This window comes from Artemia franciscana, chromosome 19 (genome assembly GCF_032884065.1).
Source record: "Artemia franciscana chromosome 19, ASM3288406v1, whole genome shotgun sequence".
In the NCBI taxonomy this organism is placed as follows: Eukaryota; Metazoa; Arthropoda; class Branchiopoda; order Anostraca; family Artemiidae; genus Artemia; species Artemia franciscana.
In genome coordinates, this window is record NC_088881.1 from 27374081 (window position 1) to 27401049 (window position 26969).

The 26969-nt window shown below is 35.1% G+C and overlaps 2 protein-coding genes across 3 annotated transcripts in view; one reads left to right on the plus strand and one right to left on the minus strand.

Annotated features, from left to right (window-relative positions):
- Positions 1-30: 30 nt before the first annotated feature.
- LOC136039504 (uncharacterized) lies at positions 31-21076 on the plus strand. The gene is made up of 6 exons (XM_065723292.1): positions 31-107; positions 1401-1597; positions 4084-4214; positions 9085-9251; positions 12961-13182; positions 20940-21076. Exons 2-6 carry the CDS (start codon positions 1491-1493, stop codon positions 21057-21059), a joined length of 747 nt encoding a protein of 248 aa, XP_065579364.1. The 5' UTR covers positions 31-107; positions 1401-1490; the 3' UTR covers positions 21060-21076.
- LOC136039505 (uncharacterized) overlaps positions 6662-26969 on the minus strand; it is a 33976-nt gene continuing 13668 nt past the window's right edge. Inside the window, exons 4-5 of one of the 2 annotated variants that reach the window (XR_010620472.1) lie at positions 12939-13062; positions 6662-7906 (exon numbers count right to left, since the gene is read on the minus strand). Coding sequence is in view for 1 of the 2 variants with exons in the window: in XM_065723293.1 (XP_065579365.1) it covers positions 13045-13062 (18 nt within the window). In the remaining variant the exon portion in view is untranslated. Of the gene's footprint in view, positions 7907-12717; positions 13063-26969 lie in introns of those variants that run through there. The other variant, XM_065723293.1, reaches the window with a different exon arrangement.

The following is a 26969-nucleotide window of genomic DNA, read 5'->3' on the forward strand; positions in this document are numbered from 1 at the left end:
CTATATAGGCTGTGATATTTACAAACGCCTGTGTACATACGAGCAATTCATCCTCTTCACTCGGGGTGTCAGCCAAGTGAATTCTGTGACGTCAGCCCATTAGAAAGGTCACGTAAGCCATTATAGGTTAACTAAACATTGAGCTCATTATTAGTAGTTATTGGTTTCGCTAATTTCAGATAAAACATCATTTTTGTACAATCCTAAAAAAGGGGGCTAATGCCAGAATTTCCTCTCGCTCAATTGGACTATATGTCTTGGCTTGTTCTACAATTAGCCAAGACTTGATGCCCACAACTATTCCATTTTAATTAAAATTCCGTTGATTTTTGAATCCATCTCGTTTAGCCTTGGGTAGTCCTGATTTTAGAATTTTGTGTCATATTTGCTGGATGGTATTTTCTCTTGTCTGTGTCAATTTTTACAGCAATCAATGAATCCTGTGACATAGTCTGTTTTACAAAGCTTGAAGTTTGGCATCATAAACCTGAAGCCTAAGTCGCTTTCTAAGTATTCATATTTTGTAGCCACTGAGGGACTTCTTCAACTCCGCTTTCTTCAGTATGAATATAAAGACAACATCACTACGATTATCAGAAGGTGCTGGCGTTTTTTCAAGCGCGCATTTTTAGTCTTATATAATTTCAATTTTTCTGGGTGCCAGGATTTTTTTTTGTCTTTTATTTCTGTGTGCCTTTGGGAATAATTTCATGATTTTAGAAAAGTTTTTTTTTTTTTTTTAGTCTTTGATAAAAATAGTGTAATTATTTTTGCGCTTCATGATCACAGAATTTGTTATAAAATTTAAACAAAATTTAACGTTGGCAGTGTGGGGGGGGGGGGAGTTGGAGACAGAACGGAATTACTTTGGTCCTGCAATTATGAAGATTTAGAATCTTTGTATGATTCCAGTTCAGAAAAGATGTAACATGACTATGTTTTGGGTAATGTTTGATGTTGGGGTCGGGGAAGCTGGAAAACGGGCCCACTTATATGTAACTCTCCACGGAAAACAAAACCTATACGAAATGTTAGTTAAATTCAAAGATTGAAAGAGGGTGATTGATTGCAAGATTTGACCCTCATTGACGAAGTGAAATAAAAACATTTGAAAATCATTTGATAGTTACCAATATTTAGCAAAACGAGAAAACGTGGATTCGCTGAATGTTCTGTTGCTTCCGAAGAAATTCATTTTAGAGGGATAAGGTTACAAATTGAAAAAAAAAAACGTGAATAATTTGACAATCTATAATAAAAACGCATAAATCGCCAGGTCGGATCTCTGTCTCTGTAATATGAGTTGAACTGTTTCGTGAAGGGTCTCTCCATCTCGGTCCCCCTCTATCTCCCAATCACTCACTTTTTCTCTCCCTTTTATTCTCTTTTTGTTCTCTCAGGATGAAGAGTTTACAGTTGAAGTTTATGAGCTTTCAGACTTAAAAAAGGAATACGATCTTACTGTTGCCCAACTTAGCCTACTTCAGTTAATGGAGAGACAAGCTCTGAACCCTAATGTACCGTCCTCAGCCCAAGAAACTGTTGCCCAGCTGGTAAATGTGAAGAGCTATGAGCTTGCAATCTCTGTTGCCAGAAGGTAAGGAAAAATACTAAACAAACAATTTTGCTTTATATCCAGGGGTGGGGTTTTAGATCGATTAATGCGTTATGCCTTAGGCTTGCGATTTCTTTCATTTATTTATATACTCTATTATATTATAAATTATGAAATGATACATGTTGTGGTATAATCTGACGTAAACCTACTGGTAGGCTGGTGGATTTATTTTTAGACTCTTAGGTTTGAATTTTCGTTTATAGGCTGTTCTTTTATGATCTATTTGTTATTCGCGAACAAATACATAATATTACAAGACTCTAATTTCTTAAAAAATAAAAAAAAACTGGCCAATTAAAGGAAATGTAGGAGAAGTCGAACAAAAAATAATGCTAGTAGTCACTGAAACTAAAAAAGAAAATTTTGTAACAATTTGTACATAAAAAGAATCTGCTTTACATTTGGATTCCAAATATGAAAAATTTATTAAGAATATTTAAAAATATTAGCGTAAAGGGATTTGCCTGTGTTTTGGAAAATTGGAAACCCCCCCCCCAAAAGGAGGGGTGGCCGAAAACATAACCAGCAAATTAAGGATATCGGAGAAAAGTAGCTAAGGTTTCCAGTCTTTATCTATTAAAAGCAGTTTTTATCATTTTTCGAGAAGAATGGTTACGGATGCCATTCTTTTATCTTTTTTTCGGAGTGATTATATTGCCCCAGGGGTCGTTGAATCTCGGAAAATCGATTGTTCGAATAGAAATTCAACATTCTAGTGTTTTTGCTTTAAAAAACATGACAGGCCAGGCCAGGGTGAGAATTTCAGCCATTTTGCGGTGCAAGGCAATTGCCAAAGAAGGTCAAAGTACTATAGACTGAAAATTCTGAAAGAAACAAATCGATTTAGAACTCTAAAGATGCAGATTCAGTTGTCTTACTTGAGATTTTGTAAGTTTATGTGTAGTGGTGTATAATTTCTTACCGCGTACGATGAAAGATCAGCGGGTATTTCTTCACGCGAACTGGGGTAGGGGTATCTAAAGCCTCAATGGGTTCATTTTACCTCCGAATTTTCCAACCTCCTGTGAGAGGTCCTTCAGACGAATGCAGAGCACAAGTTTGATTCCTAAACTTCCTTTGTTCCGAGAAACATTTGGAATCACCGTGTTGTATGGGTGGAATTGAGTGACAGTTCTCTTCTTACTGGAGAAAAATTATACACTTATGTACATATCATATACTTATCTGCACTAAAAGACGAAGGGCTAGGGGCTTTTAACCTTCCAGACTACAGAAATTCAAAGTTTAGCCCCCAAAAGTACACTGTAAGCCCTCGTTTTCAAACTTCTTGTGGGATGTGTTTCAGTGAATTATTGAGAGGGATGTTTATCTCCCGATCTCAATGAATTCGAGGAATATATTTTGACTACCTTTTGAGGGATTGGGGGCTGATGGGTGAAAAGTTTCAATTTTAAATTTTAACGCCTAAAAGTACTCTTTTCCTTGAAACATTGTGTTACAAAGTTTAAACGTTAGTCTAAAGACCGAAGAACTGAAGGGTTCTAACCACCCTCGTGTTTAGGAAAATACGACGTATGAAATAGAGAACTAACCGAAACTGATTGAATCAACAAGTTTTCAACTCGAAGTCCCTTCAGTCCCCATCTCAGTAGACTAAAGTTCGGATTTTTATCCCGTTATTTTAGAAATGAATGCTCTAAAAAAAAAAACAAAAAAAAAAACGTTTGAATAATTTTTTTTCATATTTGCGTACAATCAAATCTTCTGCTCAAATATTCAGTTCAGAAAGGCAATTGGCAAACAGAACACATGTGATTACCAAATGACTCTATTTCCTTTATTCTAAAATGCTTTCAGTAAAGCGCTAATCAAATTTTAGTAAGGATTGAGTGGGACGGGTTTCCTTCATGTACAGGGCAATTTCTTGTCGTTTTAGGTTTTAACGTACTGTTTACTATCATTAAAATAGCTTCCTTCTTTTCTTGTTATAGTTGTTTCATACTTCTATTTTTGCGCTTTCTTTGTCTGTTTTGTTTTCTAGTTTCGTTCAATGATTCACTCATTGTGTTGTTTTTAATTTATGAAAAATGACCTTAATTAATGTTTTGATAAGGTTAAGTTAAAAAAGTTTAAATTGAAAATAATAGGCCATTTATATGAAAAATGTAAAAAAAAAGACTATGAAGAAACAAGAAAAAAATTATAATACTTTATATATTATATTACATATTATACGTTATTTATTTATTGTATCTTCATTATGAAATCGAAAGAGCTTCTTGTGGATTGGTCTGCACTTCCATTTTTGTGTTTTATTCTTCCTCTTTTTTGTATGCAATGATTCATCTTGTATTATTTGCTGTTTTTTTTTTTGTATTGGCCATTCGTTATTGTATTTGTGATATATTTAATTTTAGTATACTGTAACAGTAAATGTCCCAGTGGTTTATTTTGCTATTGGCTAAATCAATTATGATTTTATTTAATTATTTATTTCTTGGCAGGTTTGACATCAAGACAACTATCGTGATTGATGCCCTGACATCTGACTACGTAAATCTGTTGAGGTCGCTCAACAATGATTTTACTGCAGAAAGTGAAACTCTTCATTTCATACGATTGAACAATCATTCTGGTTCGTTTTCATTTTTGTGGGTTTGTTGTTATTATTTTGAATATTACTTAATGTTATTTATTATTATTATTATTATTATTATTATTTAATGGTATTTTGTTGATCTGGAAATAGTTTTCGGAAACTGATTTCCAATTATGTTATGAATGTTATGTTGGGGGCTTGGCTTATTCCCTTTCCTTCGCAGGAAATTCCCACCCCCCTGTAATGTCCCTGTTAGAAGATTCGCCCCAGAGGTAAAAACTGCGCAGCCAAAAGGAACTTGAGACAAATAAAAAGCACAAAGAAAAGTATAATTGTGCATCAGCTATTGTGAAGGAAGGGCGGTGGGCCAATGTTAAGTTGGGAGGAGGGATGTTATATGCCTAAAAAATATGTTTTAATGCCCAAATTGGCTATATCTGTATTAGCTTCTAATACACTAGGAAGGGGTATGTGGGGGGTGGGGGGTGGAGGGGAGAATCTTTCATCACCCTTAATTTAGGCTAAGCCTAAATAAAGGTACTGTAGAGAGATATCTCCTTTCTTATTGCAGAAAAATCTCTTTAACATCTATTTTAAAGCTTCATTTAACTAATATAATTTGCTTCGTAATCCATAAATCCCCCCCATTGAAAATTCCCCCATACGCAAAATTGAGTAGGCATAGAGAAAGATCAAAATAAGTACCGCAAAAGTTCAATCAAATATTCTAAGGGGTATTCAAAGGACCAGATATCAAAATCAATTTTAGGAGAGGGGCTGGCTAGTCTTCAATCTCTTCTGACTTTCAAGAGAGGACTAGAACTCTCAATTTTTGTTCAAATGAGCATTCTCAGAAGTTTCTATAGTTACGAGGGGCGTGTTGGGCATGAGAATGGGGCATCCCTCTCCTATATGAAATAAGTTCTGCTCGTTTTGGGTTTAATATTATTTTTACTTTCATAATAAAGGTGTAGACAAATATTTCTAGAAATCCAAAGATATTATACATCAATTTTCACCTACACCTCTCCTTCCTTTCTTTTGAGGCACCTGCATCTCCCTAACAATAAAATGATCAGAGAACCCTACTCTAGAGGTTTATAGCTCTTGTCTAATAAAATTAGATCTTTAATTTTTTTTTTGGAAAAATATCACTGATGTTTATTGTTTGTTATTTTATTTGTTTCCCCTAGGGATGATAATATAAAACCAAGGATCCTACAAGATCGATATAGGGATTATTCGTATAAAATTTTAAGTGCCATTTTAACTAACCCAACAGATGGGAGGGCAACGAGCCCCCTTCTCATATCCCTAGTTTCATTAAAGACATCCCAATAAAAATTTGAAACAACCATTTGGTTCATCATTTAATGGTCGAATTAGTATGCCGGGACGGGGGGGGGGGGGCTAGTTACATATGATCTTTTTTTTTCTTAAAATGAGTACAAGAACTTCTGTTTTCTTCGAAAGAGCCCTGCCCAGGGTTTATATGACCTTCCCTTCCATATGAAGTACCTCTTGTAAAAATATGTTTATAATGATGCATTGAAGCTTTATGGTCATTTGCTATAGGCAACGACAGACCGTCGCCTACTGATATGGTTTGTTTCGTTCACGTTTTTTCCTCAGAAAATTTTGCCCCTGTCCTAGAATCCCATCTGATATCTGGTCCTTTGCAACGCTTAAGGACGTCTGGTCAAGGTTTCAAGGCTCCCTTTTTTTCGAATAGTTGAAAATATCAATAAATTTGCATCCAAGGATGACCTAACCTCCACAACGCCTGGGATAAGGACCGTAAATTATGTCAAATGTCAATTTTTTGTAGGTATAGTTTAGAGTGGAAAGGGAGGGGGAGGTTTAGTCTTAGGAGTGTATTGGCGTCAAAGTCTTTGGAATCGTTTTTTTTTGGTAAAAAAATTAATTATTTTGCTATGGAAAGGGGGAGGGGTTAGTGGTCCGGAAATTAGCCACAAAGTCTTTTCCTGATCAATTTTAAACTTACAGCCGTAAGCCCTTGGGCCAAGGGGACTAAGTAAGGTATAAGGAAACTATTTAATGATTGGTTCCTTTGAAACTGGTCCCTCCTCTAATAGCATGGGCTCCAAAAAGGGCCGATTCTTTCCATTAGCCTTAAACTTACGTGAAACTTTCGGCTAAGGGGTCCTATTGCAGAAGGGAATAGATATTTATATCCCCTCAAAATGCAGCCCAAAAAAGGTCAAAAAAGCGCCAAAAACTTTTTTTTTCTCATCCATTTCTAACAGAAAGGACTATTTTAGAAACTTAAAGGGGGATTGTTCTGTTAAAAGTTGAAAGTACTTCTATCCTTTTCAAAGGCCGAAAGCTACTAGAGGGTATTAAACCTCCCTCTCGCTTTCTTTTCTGAAATCTGGCCTTCCTCTAATGCGTTTGATATAATGAGATTTTGAGATATCTGTCTTATACGAAAATCTCCAAATGTCTGTTAAGTTTGTCTTTGAAGTTGATACCAGTCCCATAACCGCAATGTTAAACTTTGTTTTACTCTGCAATGATAACACGAAAAAGGTATTAAAATAGAATAGTATTGCAAAAACAAATACTATGAGACATTCTAAAATACGTATTTGGCTTCTTGGTTTTTTTTATTCGTTTTTTTCTCTGTTCCTGCTTAATTTTGAATATGGGATAATTTTCAGTGGGGTTGATAAGCCTAGCACCGTTGTATTGATCCAGTTTTTAAGAAATGGTTAATCCGGGTGGATTTGATCTCCTAATCTAGACTGTCTTTTGTTTCTTTCTGTTTTAGTGGAAAAAACCTAGATTAAAGCTCAAATTTAGCTATTAACAGCAGGCCTGGTGATTTCGCCTCAACTGGCATTTCATATTTAAATGTTAATTGGGAATTTGCTAAACTGTAAGCTCCCCCAAACTCAAATCAATCTACAGTGATAAATACCTATATTGATGTTCCTTTTCGATAATAATACAAATAAAATGGGAAAATAAATGTCAGTCAGTAACTTCTGAAAAGAATCAACAGAAAATGAACTAGGTTGTTTGTTGTACAGCTGTGTACACTCCTCCTCCACACCAACCTATTTGAAGTTTTACTCTTTACTCCCTTCTTTAACTTTTTTTACATTGTTTATTATGATCTCTTCTTACCCCGTTCGTAGGTGTCCTCCTTTTATTTGGTCCTTGGTTTGATGCCCGAAAAGCCCAATTTTGGGGCTTATCATGGCCCAATAAAGCACAACCTATCATAACTCATCCGTAAAAACGAGATCGAACCACATTTTTACAGCCTATCATTTAATATATGGCTATTCAAAAGAAAACTTGAACCTTCCCTTAGACAATTCTTGTGGAAAGTAATCTAGCAAGTCTTCCTCGCCCTTTTGAATTACCCATTTTTCAAAGCTATACTGGACAACTGAATTTTCGCTTCTTTTAGTGTCCCAATTATAATTTAGAGATCATCTTCCTGTTCTTGCAAAGTTTTCAACTGTAAAGGATACTGTTCTCCTTGGCTTCTCCTTTTTACACCTTTTCTGCATCCATTGTTTTTGCTAATAATGCTGCCTAGATAAGTGAAGCTGCCCATTCCTCGGTCGTCTCCTGACTCTTCATCCACATCTAGTCCTAGTTTCATGACTTGGTCTTCTTAACATTAGCTTTAGGTTTCATAGATTACAGCTAAAGTTCATAGCCTTCTATGACTGGCCAGTTAAGTAATATCATCCCTGAATTAAAAAAGAATGAAGTATGATTGTCAAGACTTTATATACCTTATTCGAGTTTATTGCTACTAACACATTAGTTTGGATAAGTTATCCCGTTTGGTTACCAACGTCAAGAACATCAAAAATATTGTAATAACCATGACAAATAATCAGAAAAGAAATTAATCAAATTAGTCAAAGAAATTCTTCTTTGACTAATTAATCAAAGAAATTAGTCAAGGCAGTAGTGTTGCACTGATATAGAGCGATAAGTCCCTCGTGTAATTTTATATTCCTCAGCCACTGTGTATGAAAACGCTGGGCGTAGAAACTCGGAAGAGGCTCACCACCCTTTTCCCGCGCTATTTTGTCCCCGGGTACTCCTCTAACTCACCTTGGTATTGGATAAAATTTCAAAATAAGCATTTTCTTCGTAATTGTCGGAAAGCCATTTAAATATGTCTCTGGGGATGACATACCCACCAGTATCACGTGCAAGAACCCTTAAAATGAAATACTAGTTGTTCATTGATAGGTCTTAGTAGAAAAAGGTAGGCATCTTTGGTCTTAGCTAATGGACTATTTAAAAATTTTCAGGGATTGTTCCCTGTGCCAAAGGGATGGGGAAGTGTGCCCAAAAATAACTTGAAAATCTTTCTATATTTGATTGATTGAAATTTTACATCCATAAGTCATGGATCAAGGAGACTGAAAGACAAAAAAAAATATTTAAGGGGCGTGGACCACCAGAAAATGGGCTAGACCCTTTTTTCTTTTTTCTTGGTCGTTAAATTAGTTGTCTGTTCAGGAGTGTTGCGAGCCAAGCTCTTTTTTTGCATTGAAAATAAAAGTTGTAAAATGTAAACTTAGCTTTCAGGCTATTTTATTTTTTTATTCGGATTATCCAATTGTTCTCTTGCTATACTTATTGATTCGTATACTAAACTCAAATATTTTATGATAAATCCGAACATGTGAGCATTGAGAATCAGTTTTTTTTTTGCGCCGAAAATAGAGTTTGGGCAGCTTAAACTTAAGTTAAGGCTATGTTTTGTTGCTTTTTAGATATGAATCAGCCTTAAAAAGGTGTAAATTTAAAATTAAAATGCCACCTCTTCGTTTTTTTCGAAAGAACCAAAATTTTTAAGTCTTGTTGTTATGCGAAGATTTTTTTTAGTTATTTTATATTTTGTTTTCAGTCCGTGAGATAGTATCTTCCCGGCCAGTTGAGCAAGTTGAAAGACTGCTCGAGGCTAGTTTAGTAGCAGCAGAAAGGTCTTTGGAAACGGTGTGTCATCGTACATGTGCCTTTCAAATTCTTAGTTCAGATGTCTTCTTACCGGCTTGGCTTGTAAAGTCCTACTCGGTAAGTCTTTTTTCTGTAAAGGTGAATTTGATTTTTTTTTTTTTCATTTTTTTTCTGAAGCAAGAGGAAAGTCGTGTTAACCATCCTAATTTCTTCTTGGTTGCATAGTTTTTCTTCTCTATTTACATTAAAGTTTCCCTCTAGCATGAACTAATGTATTTCCTTCTTCGTGTTTTTTTTTTATATACTAATTTATATTTCTAAATTTAGATTTATCAAAAAGAGAGCAAACCTTTTGAACTTAAGAAATGTCCACGATTTGCTCAATTTTCATAGTCAAATACAATTTATTACAATTTTTTTTTCTTTTTTGGAGGAAGTGCCATGTTCTCATTAGAAGGGGACGTCGAGAAAATGACATAAAATGGAAAAACGATAAGAAAAGAATTCAATAATTTTAATTAACGTAAGCTTAAATTTTAAGAAGAGTATGCATAGATGGATGAAACTCCGGGTAGATTCATGCGGATCTTGAATACTCTTATCGTGTGTCAAGTCCTCTTAAGGGGAAGGGGGCGCCGTCTAGAAAAATTGTAAAAAGGTAATTTATTCGTTATACTAGCAGTAGAAAAAGTAGGCCGCCTCCACCTGTCTCATCAAGACCCAACAAGTATTACCTTCATCTTGCGTGAAATCCTTTTTTAGGGTGAGGTCATCTAAAAGAAACTGATAAAAAGGATTTTCTTTTATAATGACACTAATGAAATCCCAGCCCCATCCTCAACAGAAAAACTGAAAAAGCTTTTCTGTAGAAAGGATTGTATCTAGAGGGGGGGTTGGATTTGACCTCCTGCCCCAGAAATGTTTGTCCGACTCGTAAAAACGTAACAAAAATGAATTAAAGAATTTTTGAGGCGTTTTTGTAAGTTGAGGCGTCAAACTCTTTTTTAGGGTGAGGTCATCTAAAAGAAACTGATAAAAAGGATTTTCTTTTACAATGACTCTAATGGAACCCCAGCCCCATCCTCAACGGAAAAACTGAAAAAGCTTCCCTGTAGCCAAAATTGTATCTAGGGGGGGGTGGATTTGACCTACTGCCCCAGAAATGTTTGTCCGACTCGTAAAAACGTAACAAAAATGAATTAAACAATTTTTGAGGCGTCAAACTCTTTTTTAGGGTGAGGTCATCTAAAAGAAACTGATAAAAAGGATTTTCTTTTACAATGACTCTAATGGAACTCCAGCCCCACCCTCAACAGAAAAACTGAAAAAGCTTTCTGTAGCCAAAATTGTATCTAGGGGGGGGGGGGGTTGGATTTGACCTCCTGCCCCAGAAATGTTTGTCCGACTCGTAAAAACGTAACAAAAATGAATTAAACAATTTTTGAGGCGTTTTTGTAAGTTGAGGCGTCAAACTCTTTTTTAGGGTGAGGTCATCTAAAAGAAACTGATTAAAAGGATTTTCTTTTATAATGACACTAATGAAACCCCAGCCCCATCCTCAACAGAAAAACTGAAAAAGCTTCCCTGTAGCCAAAATTGTATCTAGGGGGGGGGGTTGGATTTGACCTCCTGCCCCAGAAATGTTTGTCCGACTCGTAAAAACGTAACAAAAATGAATTAAACAATTTTTGAGGCGTTTTTGTAAGTTGAGGCGTCAATCTCTTTTTTAGGGTGAGGTCATCTAAAAGAAACTGATAAAAAGGATTTTCTTTTACAATGACTCTAATGGAACTCCAGCCCCACCCTCAACAGAAAAACTGAAAAAGCTTTCTGTAGCCAGTATTGTATCTAGGAGGGGGGCGGATTTGACCCCCCGCCCCAGAAATGTTTGTCTGACAGGTAAAAACATAAAAAAAATGAATTAAACAATTTTTGATGCGTTTTTTAAATTTTTGTACCCCCCCCCCTCTGAATAAAAAATCTTGGATATGCCGCTGTCTGTAGCTATTCTCGTTGGCCATCGATCCGTAGATAATTTTGTAGATTGTGTTTGGGTGTACGCTTTCATAATTGTTATGGACCAAGGAAAAACAGCCGTAACCCAGCGCAATATCCATTGAATACCCAGTGATTGGGATGAGTAGTGAGTAGTAAATGTAAATATTGAACAAATGACATAATAGTATCGTGCTGCAAACTAGAGAATAGTTTAACTAATGGAAATATTCATTAACTAATTAAAATTTTCAGTTTTTTTGCAATAGCCAAAGGAATACAATAATTATGGCTATTGATTATATGAACAAGAGGTAGGTGTGGTTTCTGCATGAATTTTTGCAAGCAAGACTTGTTAGTATGAAAGATAATTATGAATCATTTCGATGAAACTAAAAAGATTTAATCTTTAAAGTGAGAAATATAAAAAGATCTGTTCGGAAAGATTGAAGATACTAAAAAGAATTAAAACAAAAATATGATAAAAAATATACTTTGATCTGAAAATGCACTAAAAAGGTAAAAACTAATTTTCTTTTCCTTCTACTCGGAAGAATTGGAAGTTTTACAGAATAGAAATAAAAGCGCGTGGTAGCCATTACGCATTTTATATCAAAATGACTTTTCGGGTAGTAGGAATTTTTTTATTGACTTTTCGGTACATTTGGATGCTAAAGCGTTTTAATTTCTAAAAGGAATGTTTAAGTGTGTTCTCCGCTCTCTTGATGTAATGTTTTTTTAATCGTGCATAAGCGATTTAGAATTAAAGTCGGTTGCATGCTTCCTCTAAAGCTAAGATTCTCAAATATCATATTTATGCTTAGCTTCATTATCTTTATAGACGCTTAATTTTCTTGTAAACTCTCTCATAATATGTCTTGGTAGATTCCAAATGTGTAAGGTAACAGATTGCCAAAGGTTGTACGAAGGCTATCCATGTGATGTCAAACGAAAAGCAGGTTGTCCCTGCTTTTATTTTGATTCCAGCCGAGGACACACCCAGAGGGCAGAGAGCTTCGTAAGACATGTCGGAATTCACACGAAATTTCGGAATTTTAGGAATTTCAAAGAAATTCTGAAAATTCCGAATTCACATGATTTAGATTTCACACAACTTTTTAATAGTTTTCCGGTTTACAAATTTAATCCTCCCGCCCGTCTTCGTAGAAATAGGCCTCTATTTAGTTAGTTCTGCACATATGTCTTTTCCCTGCGTATTTTGGGATGGGTTCAAAGGAATGGGTATAGGTCATAAGGAAGGACTTCTAAGAAACTGAAACTTTAAATTAGGGGGGAAGAGAATTAATTAATGTTGAGGAGGAGCGGTGCAAACTGTTTTGGATCCAGGTGACTCGCTGCAGTGAGTTGTTGCTAGTAGTAGTAGTTTTCCACTGCGTAAAGATTTATCTGAAGCCTTTTTTTTTACTTTAACCAATATTTATCTGGATTTCGGCTTAAAGAGCTCCCATTATTGAGTTCAAACACTAATTCACTCTGAGGTTTCAACACAGAGAAACTGAGAGTTTATTTGTAAAGAATCTTATCTCTAGCAGGTTTGCTTTACAATAGTTTATCTTTCTTGAATTTCTGTAGACTGTCATTCAGATCCGGATTTCGCTCGGTGGCGGGGGATTACGATTAGAAAAAGCATAACAACATTTTTGTATGCATTTTGTTATGTCTTTATGAGTTGGACAGACATTTGCGGAGGAGAGGAGGGATTTCGAGCCCCCCTTCCTCTTCCTGGATACAGCCTTAGTCAGACAACATTTACTTAAAGTTAAAACCGTTCTTTTAGGCAAGAGTTACCTTATTTCATTTTGGTTTTCAGTTACGAAATTGGCCCGAGTTGGTATCACTATATCACCAGCTTGGTTTTCTTGAAGAAGCCTCCCGGCTTGCTGTTGAAAAGCACTCAGAGCTCGTTCGGAGTCTAGAAAAAATTGCTTTTAAACATCAGGAAGGGTATATACCACCAAGTCGACTGAGAGTTCTTGACAAACTCCTTATGGAGCTCAAGTATCAAGTAACGACGGATTCTTATTGGAGCAAGGTAAGGCTTTCTTTTTTCTGGTTTTTGTGTGGTAAGGCTTTCTTTTTTTTGGTTTTTGTGTGGTAAGTTTTTCTTTTATTTTGTTAAATTGGATCTGCTAGGAAATTTAAAAAAAAGACTGTTCAGCGTAGCTTTATTGGCTTGAACATTGGTTATTTTGTTTAGTTAAGATCTATAGAGTTGTTTTTTTTTTTTCTCTCTCTCTCTCTCTCTCTCTCTCTCTCTCTCACTCTCTCTCTCTCACTCTCCCTCTCTCTCTCTCTCTCTCTCTCTCTCTCTCTCTCTCTCTCTCTCTCTCTCTCTCTCTCTCCTCTCCGCTCTCTCTCCTCTCTCTCTCTCTATCTCTGCGTAATCAGGCGTAATTATCAGGCGGATGTTTGGTTGGTTTAGACTTATTTTGTTTCCAATTTGAATATACTTTCTTTGCTCTGAAGGGTTTTATGTGTTTATTTTTCACCTTGCCGTATTTTAGATATAAAATTCTTTCGAAAAGGGGTGGAAGGGCAAGTAAAACCTTTTAAATGCGTTGTTTAAAAAAGGTCCGGTTGCAAACGGCTGTGATAATTAAACTTGAAAACCTTCTTTACAGTCCATATAATTTAATGACAAGTGCTACAAATGTTTCCTTAAAAGACCTTGCACATGTTAAGATTAAATTTCTAAGTAGATACTAGCATAATAGAACAAGATAATGGCATTATGTGTTAATGTGTTTTAAAAAAAATCAACAAAACGGAAAATTAAGATGGAACATGCACCAACTCTAATGATAAAATAGAAATGAAAAATATCCTACTCTTATATATTAAAGACTTTAAAGAGGGACACTAAAACTCTATTTTCCATCAAAGTTTATGCGACCATCCCTTCCATAAAAACATTTTATCTTAACAATGGGCACCTACCATAACTAATAGCCATTGTCCAGGGGCTGGGGATTGTCAACCCTTGATAAATATATATTTTACCTTTGGACCCTTTGGACTATTTTGAACAAAATGGCTATCTTAAAACTTTGATCGGGTTGATTTGGGGAGAAAAGAGTTCAGAAGGGAGGTTGCCATCCCATCACTTTTATTATTTAAAAAGGGAGCTAAAACATTCAATTTTCAATCAAATGATCCTCCTCCAAAGTTTATACGACTACCCCTTCTTTATATGCCACCAAGGCATATCTTACAACCCTTGCCCCCAGGTTTTGGGGGGTTGTGCCAACCCTGAAGTCATTGTTATATGATATTTGGACTATTTTGAACAGGGATAATTCAGAATTTTGGATTGGACGAATTTAAGGAAAAGAGGACATGGGGGGCTAGTTGCCCTCGGATTAGTTTTAATTCTTACGACTACCAATACGACCACTCTTCCATAAAAAAAAAATTATGCCACTGGGGAATGACTTACACCCCTTACCCTCGGGCTCTGAAGAATTGTTTCAACCCTTGAGGCATTGTTATATAATCTTTGCTCCATTTTGAACAAAATGATTATCTCAAGATTTCAGTCAGGTGTATTTGGGGAAAAGACGGCTTGGAGTGGAGGGGCTAGTTGCCCCTGATCACTTTTGCTTCTTAAAAAAGGAACTAGAACTTTCAATTTCCAATCAAATAAGCATCCTCCAAAGCTCATACGATATCACTTCCATAAAAACCTTCAACCCTCTCCCCCAGGGTATAAATAACAATCCTTGCTTCCTATTTCTTTGAGGCTGTGTCAACCTCAGAGGCATTGTTGTATGATCTTTTGACTATTTTAAACATAATTGTTATCTCAGAATTTTGATCGGATGCATTTGCGAAAAAAAGAATTGGGGGGGTGCTATTTGCCCGCTGATCAACTTTTACTCTTAAAAAGGGAACTAAAACTTTCAATTCCCAGCCGAATGAGCCTCCTCCAAAGTTTGTACGACCATCCCTTCTATACAAACCCTATGTGTCCCCCAGGCCTTAACTCAGAATCCTTGCTCTCGGGCTCTGGGGCTTTGTTTAACCAGGTAGGCATTGTTTTAAGAACTTTGGACTATTTTGAACAAAATAGCTATCTCAAAATTTCGATCGGATGCATTTGGGGGAAAGAGGGCGAAGGGGACTAGTTGCTTTCTGATCGCTTCTGAATCTTAAAAAGGAGATCATAATTTTAAACTACCAATCAAATGAGCCTTCTACAAAGTTTTTACGACCAACCCATCCATAAAAACCTTATATGCCCCCGGTGTGTAGTTTAAAATACATGTGCCCAGGCTGTGGGGGGGTGCCGATCCCGGAAGCATTGTCTTATGATCTTAGGACTATTTTAAACGAAACGATTATCTCAAAATTTTGACCGGATGCGATTGGGGAAAACAGGGTGTGGTGGGGTCTAGTTGCCCTCCTATCACTCTTGACTCTTAAAAAGTGCACTAGAACTTCCGATTTCTAGTCGAATTAATCCCCTCAAAAGTTTCCACGGCCATCCCATCCATATGGAGTCCCTCTGAGAAAATTATAATAAAAATTGAACCCTTATTGCAGTTAAAAAACTTAAGCAGTTTTTTATGTTTAATTTCAGATCGTTTTTTAAATAACGCCAGGAAATCTGTCTCCACCCCCATAGAAAAAGCCCCGTCCTTACGGAAATATCCTCGTGACTATTCAATCCTGGTGGAAATTTACCCCGGACAACTACCCACAACATCTCCACGCGTGAAATTGAGTCGGTAAAGAGAAATCGAGACAAATAAAGAAATTTCGTATGGGAATTCTTGCAAATTCCCTCAAAGTCCCCCCAGCAAAAAAATTTTCCTCCCCTCCCCACCCAAAAAATGTATACATACTTCCCAAAATATTAATACTATACAAATATTATGCGTAAACAATGGGTAAATTTTATAAATTAAAGACCTTTACCCATGGGTTGTGGGGGGTCATTTTATCTCCAAAAACATTGTTATTAGACCTTTCAACCATGCTGAACATGCTGAACAAAACCAGAATTTTGATCGGACGGTTTTGGGAAAAATTTTGGCGTGAGAGGGGGCCTAGTTACTGGGGAAAAACAAAAAGAAACAAATAAACACGCATCCGTGATCTTTTTTTAGGCAAAACGTATAAATTTCACATTTTTACAGATAGGAGCTTGAAACCTCTACGTTAGGGTTTTATGATACGCTGAATCTGATGGTGTGATTTTCATCACACAGCAAGATTGTATGAATCTTAGGGGGTCTTTCACCCTTTTTTAAAAATCAGGCAAATTTTCTCAGGCTCGTAACCTTTGATGAATATAAGTAAACTTAATAAAACTTATATATTTAAAACCTGCATAAAAATCCAATTCTTTTGATATATAAATTAAAAAAAACAAGTTTTTGTAACGGTAAGTAAGGAGCGACATTAAAATTTAAAACGAACAGAAATTACTCCGTATATGAAAGGGACTTTTCCTACTCAACGCCCCGCTCTTTACGCTAAGGTTTCTTACTGTTTTAAAAAGTAGAGTTAAGAGAAAGGGTCAAACTTTAGCGTAAAGAGCGAGGCGTTGAGGAGGAAAAGTCCCTTTCATATACGGAGTAATTTCTGTTCGTTTTAAATTTTAATGTCGCTCCTTACTTACCGTTACAAAAACTTGTTTTTTTTTTAATTTAATTTCTGGACGTTTTTGAATTAATGCATGTTTTAATCTTGGCTCTCCGCACAAAAATAATTAAAACGAAATTTGCATATTAATTAATTGCCATTAATCGGAAGATTTTGAGAAAAAAGAAGCGAAGGAGGAGGCCTAGTTGCCCTCCAAGTTTTTGACTTCTTAAAAAAGCAACTAGAACTTTTATCTTTTTACAAACGTTTTCATTGGTAAAAAATATACGTAACTTACGAATTAACTTTCGTAACGAACTTCTATATTCCTATGTTTTTATTGCGTATCTGAGGGGGTTCAACCCTCGTCGATACCTCGCTCTTTTCACTAAAGCTTAGATTGTGTCCCAATTCCTTAAGAATCTGAATCACAAAGGCCGTAGAATAAATAGTTGAAATTACTAAACATACTTTAGCGGAAAGAGTGAGGTATAACGAGGAGGTAAACCCCTCGTATTCGTAATAATTTTTGTTCGTTTTAGGTTTTAATGCTGCTCCTTACTTTCACTAGAAAAAACTTTTAATATTTATTTTTTCATTGTTTTTTTTCTAATAAAACTAGAAAATCCTGCGCCCCCTTCATTGAAATTTTCTTTTACCATGAGTCTCTCCATGGAAATATCCTCCAACGTACCCCCCCCCTCAACTCTCCCCCCAAAAACCAAAAAAATCCCCCCGAAAACGTCTGTACACTTCCCAGTAACCATTACTATATGTAAACACAGGTCAAAGTTTTCAACTTGTAGCCCCTCCCACAGGGACTGCGGGGGAGTAAGTAGTCCCTAAAGACATAGTTATTAGGTTTTTCGACTATGGTGAATAACATGGCTATCTCAAAATTTTGATCCGGTGACTTTGGGTTACTATTGCACGGGTCGCTCCTTACTTACAGTTCGCTACCACGAATTTTTTGATATTATCTGGATATATCCGGCGATATTTGTTCACTAACAGATGGAGCAGTTTTTTGGCAGACATATGCCTCTAGTAATTTTTGGGGTATGTAGAATTACGGCTTTAACCAAGAATTGAACGACCCAAGGTTCGTTAGCGAACAAACAATTCTACATTTGGAAATTCGTCTATTGAAATAGCTATCGTAGCACTCAAAAGTGAACGCTAAATTACGCTATTTTCACAATCATAAAATGGTCACTAATTAGATACACTTACGAAATACGGCACAACTTTCAATTCACTTGTTAAATGCTCTTACGAAATATGGTACAAAGGAGTTTGCGAATCTGTTCGTACGGTACTTGACTGGTTCTGGTTTGTTGTAGTATGTCTGCTGATTGATACGGATGGTGGAAGTATGGATCGGTGCCTCCCGTTTATTAATAGTGATTTCCCAAATTTCATTATTAGCTCATGTCTTTGATCGAATAAGGTGGGCAAATTCAAGAGCTCAAGGGCACTTTCGTAGCTGCTGAAACTGGGTCCAAACATCCTATTGTATTAAATAATGACAACATAAAGAATTAACATAATTTTAAAGTAATGTTTAATATGTGCCTTTTCTAAGATCCCAAATTCAGGATAGAGATCCAAAGATTCTGGGAAAAATCCGAAAGTTTGGCAGATCTAAGAAGAATAGGGATGGTGATTTAAAGTACATACGAAATTCACCTAATTTTAAATCAAACGAAAGGCCTCAAACAAGCTTGGTTCAAGCCTGCTACCTGCCCAGCTTTTGCTTTGTTGCAAGCTTAAATCAAGTCTTGAAACAGCTTGCAAAACAAGCCAGAAGCAAAGAATCCCCTGCAATCAGAAAGAAACAAAACAAGGTTTTCCTTGAATCCTTGTTTGGTAGCCCAGAAATAAGATTAAGTAGCAGAGATAGAAATAATAGATCGATGGTGGCAGTTTTTCAGATGGAATCGGAATCGATCGAGTGCCGTGTCAGTGAATCCCTTTTCTATCCCCAAATTTTAGTTTTCCTTAAAAAGCCACTTCAAACTGGGGCATTGATAACTAAAATGGATTTGCCGCTTCATTACGCTTAGGAAAATTTGATTTCGAATCATTTTCTTGTCTATAAGACTTTTCAAACAGTCCGTGGCAACAAACCGTAAGTAAGGAGCAACCCGCTCAATAGTAACCAAATCTCTAAAAACGGAGTTTCGATCCCAATACATATATCAAAAGAATCAAATTATTATTCTGACTATTCGCTCTTTACGCTAAGTTTTAATTTTGTCTGAATTCTTTAAGAAAGACTTCTGAAACACTATATTCGTTTAATTGGAACAATAAGAAGCATCTTTCAAAATTACTATAAAACTTTAGTGTAAAGAGTGAGGTGTTGACGACGAGGCAACCCCCTGCATTTACGTAATTTAAGTTTTCTGTTCGTTTTAAGTTTTAATGTTGCTCCGTACTTTCAGTTGAAAAAAATTAGTTCTTTTTATTTAATTATATAATCGTCAAAACTGTATATTGCTAGTGAAGATAACTAGTTTTAATCCAACACTAGTGACTTCTTGTAAAATAATTTACACGAAAATTTTCCTTTGCTCAATCTGGTGCATAAATGGATTACTTTTCAAAACTGAGATTTCTTACCACTAAGAAGGTTAGCAAAACTTACTCTCAAAAATACAATCACTACTATCACTATACATTCAATCACTACAATTACTAAGGTGCTGAATGGCGCATCCACAAATCTCGAAAAAAGCTTTAAAATTTCTGATACCCTTCCGTGCGTCCTATACTTGCCTAACTTCTTTTTTCTACTGTCGTTGCAATGAAATCAAACACCTATTCAAAACCTCTTCAATCAAACTGTTCTTCTTAAAAAAGTCAGGCTACAAACATTTGATGCATAGGGCGATGGGCGACAAGCTTGTTACTTGTCCCTGTAAAACTCGACGCCCTATGCGCCAGCAATGGCCCAGGAGGATCTTTATCCCTTTTTTTTAGAAACATTTGAAAAATTAAAAAAAAAATGCAATGACAAACGCTCACACAGAAACATTTCTCACAAAAGACACCCCCCCCCCCCCCCGGATTCCACCCGCTTCAGCTATTTCTCAGCCTTTTCCTACCTTAATCCCACTACTGTACCTTCAAGTATAGAAAGTAAGGAGCAACATTAAAATTTAAAATGAACAGAAATTATTACGTATATAAAGGGCGTTGCCCCTCCTCAACACCTCGCTCTTTACGCTAAAGTTTGTTGTCCCAACTCTTTAAGAGCGACTCGTGTTCTCCGAAAAGGAGTGTCCTGAAGACTCTGGATTATACTAAGAAATTTCCAGTGTTTTGCATTGCTACAGGACTTTCAAATTGTCCCAAAGGGTATTACCCCTCCTCAACACCTCGCTCTCTACGCTAAAGTTTGAATTTTGTCTCAATTCTTAAGAGCGACTCATGTTCTCCAAAAAGGAGTGTACTGAAGACTCTGGATTATACTAGATATACTGGATTATACGAAATTTCCAATATTTCGCATTGCTACAGGACCTCTAAATTGTCCCAAAAACGATACAAGGGTACAGCGTTGCTGACGTTTGTACTGATTGTAGAAAGAAAGAGCTGAATCGCCGGCATAAAAGATAAGATATAAGTAATTTTAAAAACAGCGTGGCCCAACGTACAGGGATGCAATCATAAACGCTTGGAATAATCATGGACTCCTTATGAAAGTTTCCTTGGACCTCAGTTGAAAGACCACTGCTATAGATAAATGATACAACTTGAAAAAATGTGGAAAATTCTAATAAGCGACTATCACCAGAAGAGACATCTAATTTAAAGACATCTAAAAGACATATAAAAGGTATTTGCAAATATTCGCTGTTCACTTAAAATGTGTTCGGAACCAACTCCCAATTTTTTAGCTTTAGAAGTGGCTCTATGAAATTACTTATACTAACTTTCTCTATTGGTGAGAGATATTTGCGAATGGCAGGAATTGTTGATTTGTTTTATTGTGTTCTAAACAGAAGTTTAGTCTTCTGTTTGGTGTTTTTCTAGCCATGATTTGGCTTCTGTCTGGCCATAGTCAGATAGGGAAAAAGTTAGTATGTTGTATTTTAGTATTATTAAACTACAATCTGTTATGGAAATTGCTCGAATATACTATTGATGTGTTATATTTTTGCTGATTACTTTTAAACTTTTTTTCTCTAATTTTAGGCCTTGTCAGATATGGAAAGAGTAACATCAATTTATTTGAAAGCTGTTAGAAACGCTGATGTTTCGGTTTTTGGTTTCTTGGATAATTGCTTATATGTTCATCTTATGTCTTTTCAATAAAATAGAAATCTGCTGAATTTTATACAGTATAATGGAAATTTTAATGGTATTGAGAATAGGAAATCCCTGTCGAGATTAAACTATGTTTTTTTGGAAACTTATCTCGGAACTATTTCTTATTAACTATTTTTTTACTACTATTTTATTACTAATTTCTAATAATTACTAAAAATTTATTATAATACATAACATTATAATTAGATATAATAACATTATGTTATAATTTATAACAATACACATAATAATATTATAAACATTATCATAATAATTACTATTAAGTATTACTTACTATCTCACTTATTTACTTACTTACTAATAACTTAGTTCTTGGTCTGACAGAAACGGTTTATTTCCTTATTTCAGTATTTCCTTGGTGTTAACCACCTTAGTATGTCCCTCTTCTATGAGGCCTGAAATTATCACTAATCCCACCTCCACATGTAAAATTTTAATTGAGCACAATTACTCAACATATGATGATACACTGAAACAATTAATATTGACTTCACTTGATAGTCGTAGACATGAGTTGACATACATATTTGCACTAAACTGCCTGAATTCCCCACCCTGTTATGGTCTATTACCTGACCTTGAAGGACCATGAAGCCCTCCCCCCCCTACTGAAGGACCAGTTGACATCCGACTTTAACGAAACCAGATTGACATCCAGTCTTGAGTCCAGCTTTGCATCCGACTTTAACAAAAACAGATAGACTTGAGATGATACAAAATTAAAATCTGTATAAATTATACTTGAGCACAACTACTCAACATACGCACTGAAAGAACTCATTTGAATTCAATAGATAGTCACAGACATGAGTTGACAAATAGATTTGGACTAAACTGTTAGAATTTCCCAACTCATTTTGTTGTGTTACCTGACCTTCAGAGCTCCCCCTCCTTCTGAAGGACATGCCACTAGACGCCAACAAATAAAAAAGAATGGTCCACAGTTAATGACTCACCCGGCCTCTAGTACCAAGAGATATTTCATATCATTTTCCCCTTATTTTATTCGGCATTTTAATAATATTACCTTGACAAATATTTAGTGTTTGATGCAGCTTATTTCGGGTATTTGCCTGTGAGTGTTTTTGAATGTACTAATCATTTATAATTGTAATTGGTATATTATATGTAAACGGTTACTATTATAATCATGAACCGTGCAATGTACCTCTTGACATATTCAAATTTTATTTATGACCACAGTTGGGATTTCCTTAATGTCATGCTTTCATTTTGTCTTTTCCCGTTAAATTCTATCTCATCCCCATTAACGGACCATTCTGCAAATTTGATCGATTATTTGTTCGTCAGTGAAGTTTTGGTGGAAGATAGCACCTCTGACGTATTAACCCATTCTGATTCGGACCACTTACCACTTCTTTGTTCGCTGCAGAAGTTATCAGATTGTAAAATTAAAAGAAAAAACTTAAATTCTTCGGTGTGACATGAAAGAAGTTAATCTGGCTAAATTAAAAATGAAGTTAGTTCGTTGGATTGGGAGGTGGTTTACAGTGAAAAGGATGATGCTTGAAAAGTTTTTAATATTTTTTCAGATATCCTTTACCCAGTGTTTGAGAAAAATTGCCCATTGAAAGAAATTAATTGTAAGAAAGCGACACCGCGAAAGCCGTGGATTAATGATGAAATTTGAGTTTAATAAGCCAAAGAAATAATTTTTATTGTAAATATCTTGATAACCAATCTAAAGTGATTTTAAATGAGTTTAAAGAGTTGAGAAATTATGTAAATAAATTAAGAAGAAATGCAAAGAACGAGTATTATTTAAACCGTTTAAAGATTAAGGAAGGTAATATAAAAGATACGAGTATAACCGAAATAAAGATTAATAATTGAATTATTGATGATAAATTGGAAATAGCAAATTAGATTGGTGATTATGTCTTGAAGATTGGTAGTGATAAACAAAATTAAATGTCTAGAGTTGGTGGTACCGGCAATCTTACACATCCTTTAAGGTCAGTCTCCCAGGTTTGAAGCCAATGCTATTTTCCTATAGCAGTGAAATGTATATTAACAACAGACACGAGCAGATTCTTTGATGAAAAAATTACATTGGCTTCAAATTAATTAGTGGGACACCTCTAATGTTTAGAAGTAGTAATAAAACCACTTTTAGAAGACGTAGAGCATTGTAAAGTAGCCTCTCGATTTGCCACAAGATTCCACAATTTTTGGCCGTGAATTGTTTTTTTAATATCATCAGTTTCCTTTAAAATTGGTCATTTATGAAATTCTTTCTTTACTATTTAAAAGGGTTGCACTAATCACACAGCTTTGATTTTTGTGTCGTTTTGTAGATCTTATACCGATAAATAATGCCTAAGATTCTTAAGTTTGTAGTTATAAGAGATGATTTTTAGCAATAATTCTTAATATTCATGATTTCCTCCTTTCTCATTGCCTTATGCACTCCTTGAGGGGTTTGCCAGAATATCATTAAGAATGTTGACATCTCCCTAGCATTACGACCAGTTTTTTTAAAGGAAGTTGAAAACGTGTATAATTGGTAACAACACCTTGAGGCAGTATCATTTTTACACTTCATACGAATTGGAATTTATTTGGTTACATAGCTGTTACAAAGCAGATAACAGTTTGGCTTTAAAAGTAAAGAAACGCCGATTGTAGGCCTATAAAATGTATGAACATTATTTTTTTAAAGAACATTATTCTTAAAAAAACATTATTGGCCTTAAGAGTAAAGAAACACCTGTAAAATGTATGAATATTATTTTAAAATTCCTAAAATTTTGAAATTTCGTGTGAATTCCGAAATTTCTTACGAAGCTCTCAGCCCTATGGGTGTGTCCTCGGTTGGAATCAAAATAAAAGCAGGGATAACCTACTTTTCGTTTGACAGCACATGGATAGCCTTCGTACAACCTCCGGCAATCTGTTACCTTAAACATTTGGAATCTACCAAGACATATTATGAGAGAATTTACAAGAAAATTAAGCATTTATAAAGATATTGAAGCTAAACCTAAGTGTGATATTTGCGAATCTTAGCTTTAGAGGAAGCATGCAACCGACTTTAATTCTAAATCGCTTATGCACGAGTAAAAAAAAAATTACATCAAGAGTACGGAGAACACACTTAAACATTCCTTTTAGAGATTAAAATGCTTTAGCATCCAAATGTATCAAAAAGTAAAAAAAAATTCCTACTACCCAAAAAAATTCGAAAATTTTTCGAACTAAAAATGAATTGTTGGATCATCGTCCTCGAACAGATATAAAATGCGTAATGACTACCACGCGCTTTTATTTCTATTCTGTAAAACTTCTAATTCTTCCGAGTAGAAAATTAGTTTTTACTAATATTACTAATTTACTAATTTACTAATTTAATTTACTAATTACTAATTTACTAATAATTTACTATACTTATATAACTATATCTATATATATAAAAATAAGTTGTCTGTCTGTCTGTGGGTCTGTGGATCTGTGGATCAGGTGACGTCATGTTTCGGCTGACGTCATGAAATTAGTTGCCGTCATTTTTGTTATGACGATGCTTAGTATATTGTAAAACCCATTAATTTGGTTAATAATATACCATTTAAAACACCAAAATGAACATGCTGGAGTAGTCACTCGGTGAGAGAGGGTGTCAGAACGGAGAATGAAGGTCCCAGGTTCAAATCCTGGTTAGGCTAAAAAAGGTAAAAAACTAAAAACTAAAAAAAAAACTGAAAAAACTAAAAAAAGGCAAAAACTACAAAAAAAACTAAAAACTAATAAAAAAATAAAAAAGCCGAAAAACTAAAAAAACTAAAGAAACTAAAAAAAGGAAAAAACTTAAAAAACTAAAAACTAAAAAAAACTAAAAAAAGGAAAAATGAAAAATAGAAGAGAAAAAGAATACTAATAAAATTAAAAATAAAAATAAAAAAAAATAAAAAAGATAAAAAGCTAAAAAAAGGTAAAAACCAATAAAAACTAAAAAGAAAAAAAGGTAAAAAACTAAAAAAAAATCATCTAAAAAACTAAAAAAAACTAAAAAACGTAAAAACTAAAAGAACTAAAAAAGTCAAAAAAAAAACTAAAAAAAGGAAAAAACTGAAAAATAAGCGGGATATAAAACAGGGGGATATAAATGACGACCGGGACACCGGGACATAAGGAATATAAATGAATCAGAAAATACAACTCATGTTTCCAAATGACGTCGTTTGGAGCCCAAATTGAAAATCCAGATCAATTTATGTCTACTTTCAAAGTAAAAGGGCAAATTTATCATAGAGCAGGGTCTCTTCTACCATTCTCAGGCGAGAATCATAAATTTTTACAATTGTACTTCATCAGTGATAGAAATTCTGAATTGAATGCACGTTGCGAAATTTCTCCCAACATTGAAAGGACAATCGTTTCCCAATTACAACATCTTTTCCACGAAAATAATAATTTAGTGCGTCTGTTCAAAACAGCCATCGATTTGATGCCTACTTATACGCATAAAATTGTTATTTCCGCTGACAAAACGCCTCCTGGCCAACATGTGCGTAGATACAATGCTCCAACTATCGACGAAGTGGCCATCGTCATGGTCGGTGATCAGTTTTTACCTCGAGATATTATTCTCAGGGTTTCCACCACACGTGCTACAACTAAAAATAGGCCTACCAATAATACTTTTAAGAAATATAAACCCACCAAAGCTTTGCTATGGCACTCGACCTGCCGTAAAAAAAACAATGGAAAACCTAATAGAGGCCACAATCTTGACAGGGCCTTTTGAGGGTGAGGCTGTTCTTATTCCTCGCATTCCCAAGATTCCAACGGATCTGCCTTTTCAATTTAAAAGATTGCAATTCCCAATTCGATTAGCATTTGCAATCACCATTAACAAAGCTCAAGGTCAATCATTAGAAAAATGTGGTATAGATCTTAATACTGATTGTTTTTCCCATTGACAATTGTACGTTGCATGTTCGAGGGTCGGTAAACCTGACAATCTATTTATATGCAGCGACAATTGGACAGCGAAGAATGTTGTATATTCGCAAGTTTTACGCAGTTAATTTGTATTTTATCTATCTATCTATATAAAAACGAGTTGTATGTATGCATGTTTGTTTGTTTGTAAAAAGAGCGTTTGCATATGATGTCATTATTAGTACATACGGCTTTGTATATGCAGAGACAATGGGAAAGCCAAGAATGTTGTATATTCGCAATTTTTACGTAGTTTAACTCCTGCAGACGAAATGAATGCTTGCCTAAAAAATTCTAATTTATAGGCACACGTAAAAATATTAAAATTAACTACAAATATGCGTGTCCGATTGCAAAACGATGACTCTGGTCAAACAGTAGACTCAATTTCAGGACGTATACAACTACCTGCTGATTTCTGTAATTTAGTGACGTCCAAAAATGAATTGATTGAAAAAGTATTTCCGAATATTCTAAAAAATTATAAAAATAATAAATGGCTAAGTGAAAGAGCGATTCTCGCACCCAAAAATATAGACGTCCACGAAATCAACAATATTGTTTTGAACAAGATTCGAGACCAGGCAGTCCTTTACAAGTCAGTCGACACAGTTTTGGAACCAAATGAAGCGGTTAATTATCCATCTGAATTTTTAAATTCCATAGATCCTTCAGGGTTTCCACCACACGTGCTACAACTAAAAATAGGCGTACCAATAATACTTTTAAGAAATATCAACCCACCAAAGCTTTGCAATGGCACGCGACTTGCCGTAAAAAAAACAATGGAAAACCTAATAGAGGCCACAATCTTGACAGGGCCTTATGAGGGTGAGGCTGTTCTTATTCCTCGCATTCCCATGATTCCAACGGATCTGCTTTTTCAATTTAAAAGATTGCAATTCCCAATTCGATTAGTATTTGCAATCACCA

Coding starts and splice junctions, on each gene's coding strand:
- LOC136039504 (XM_065723292.1), top strand. CDS start 1,491: ATGGAGAGACAAGCTCTGAACCCTAATGTACCGTCCTCAGCCCAAGAA. Junction 1,598..4,083: donor GCAATCTCTGTTGCCAGAAG/GTAAGGAAAAAT, acceptor ATTTCTTGGCAG/GTTTGACATCAAGACAACTA. Junction 13,183..20,939: donor CGGATTCTTATTGGAGCAAG/GTAAGGCTTTCT, acceptor CTCTAATTTTAG/GCCTTGTCAGATATGGAAAG.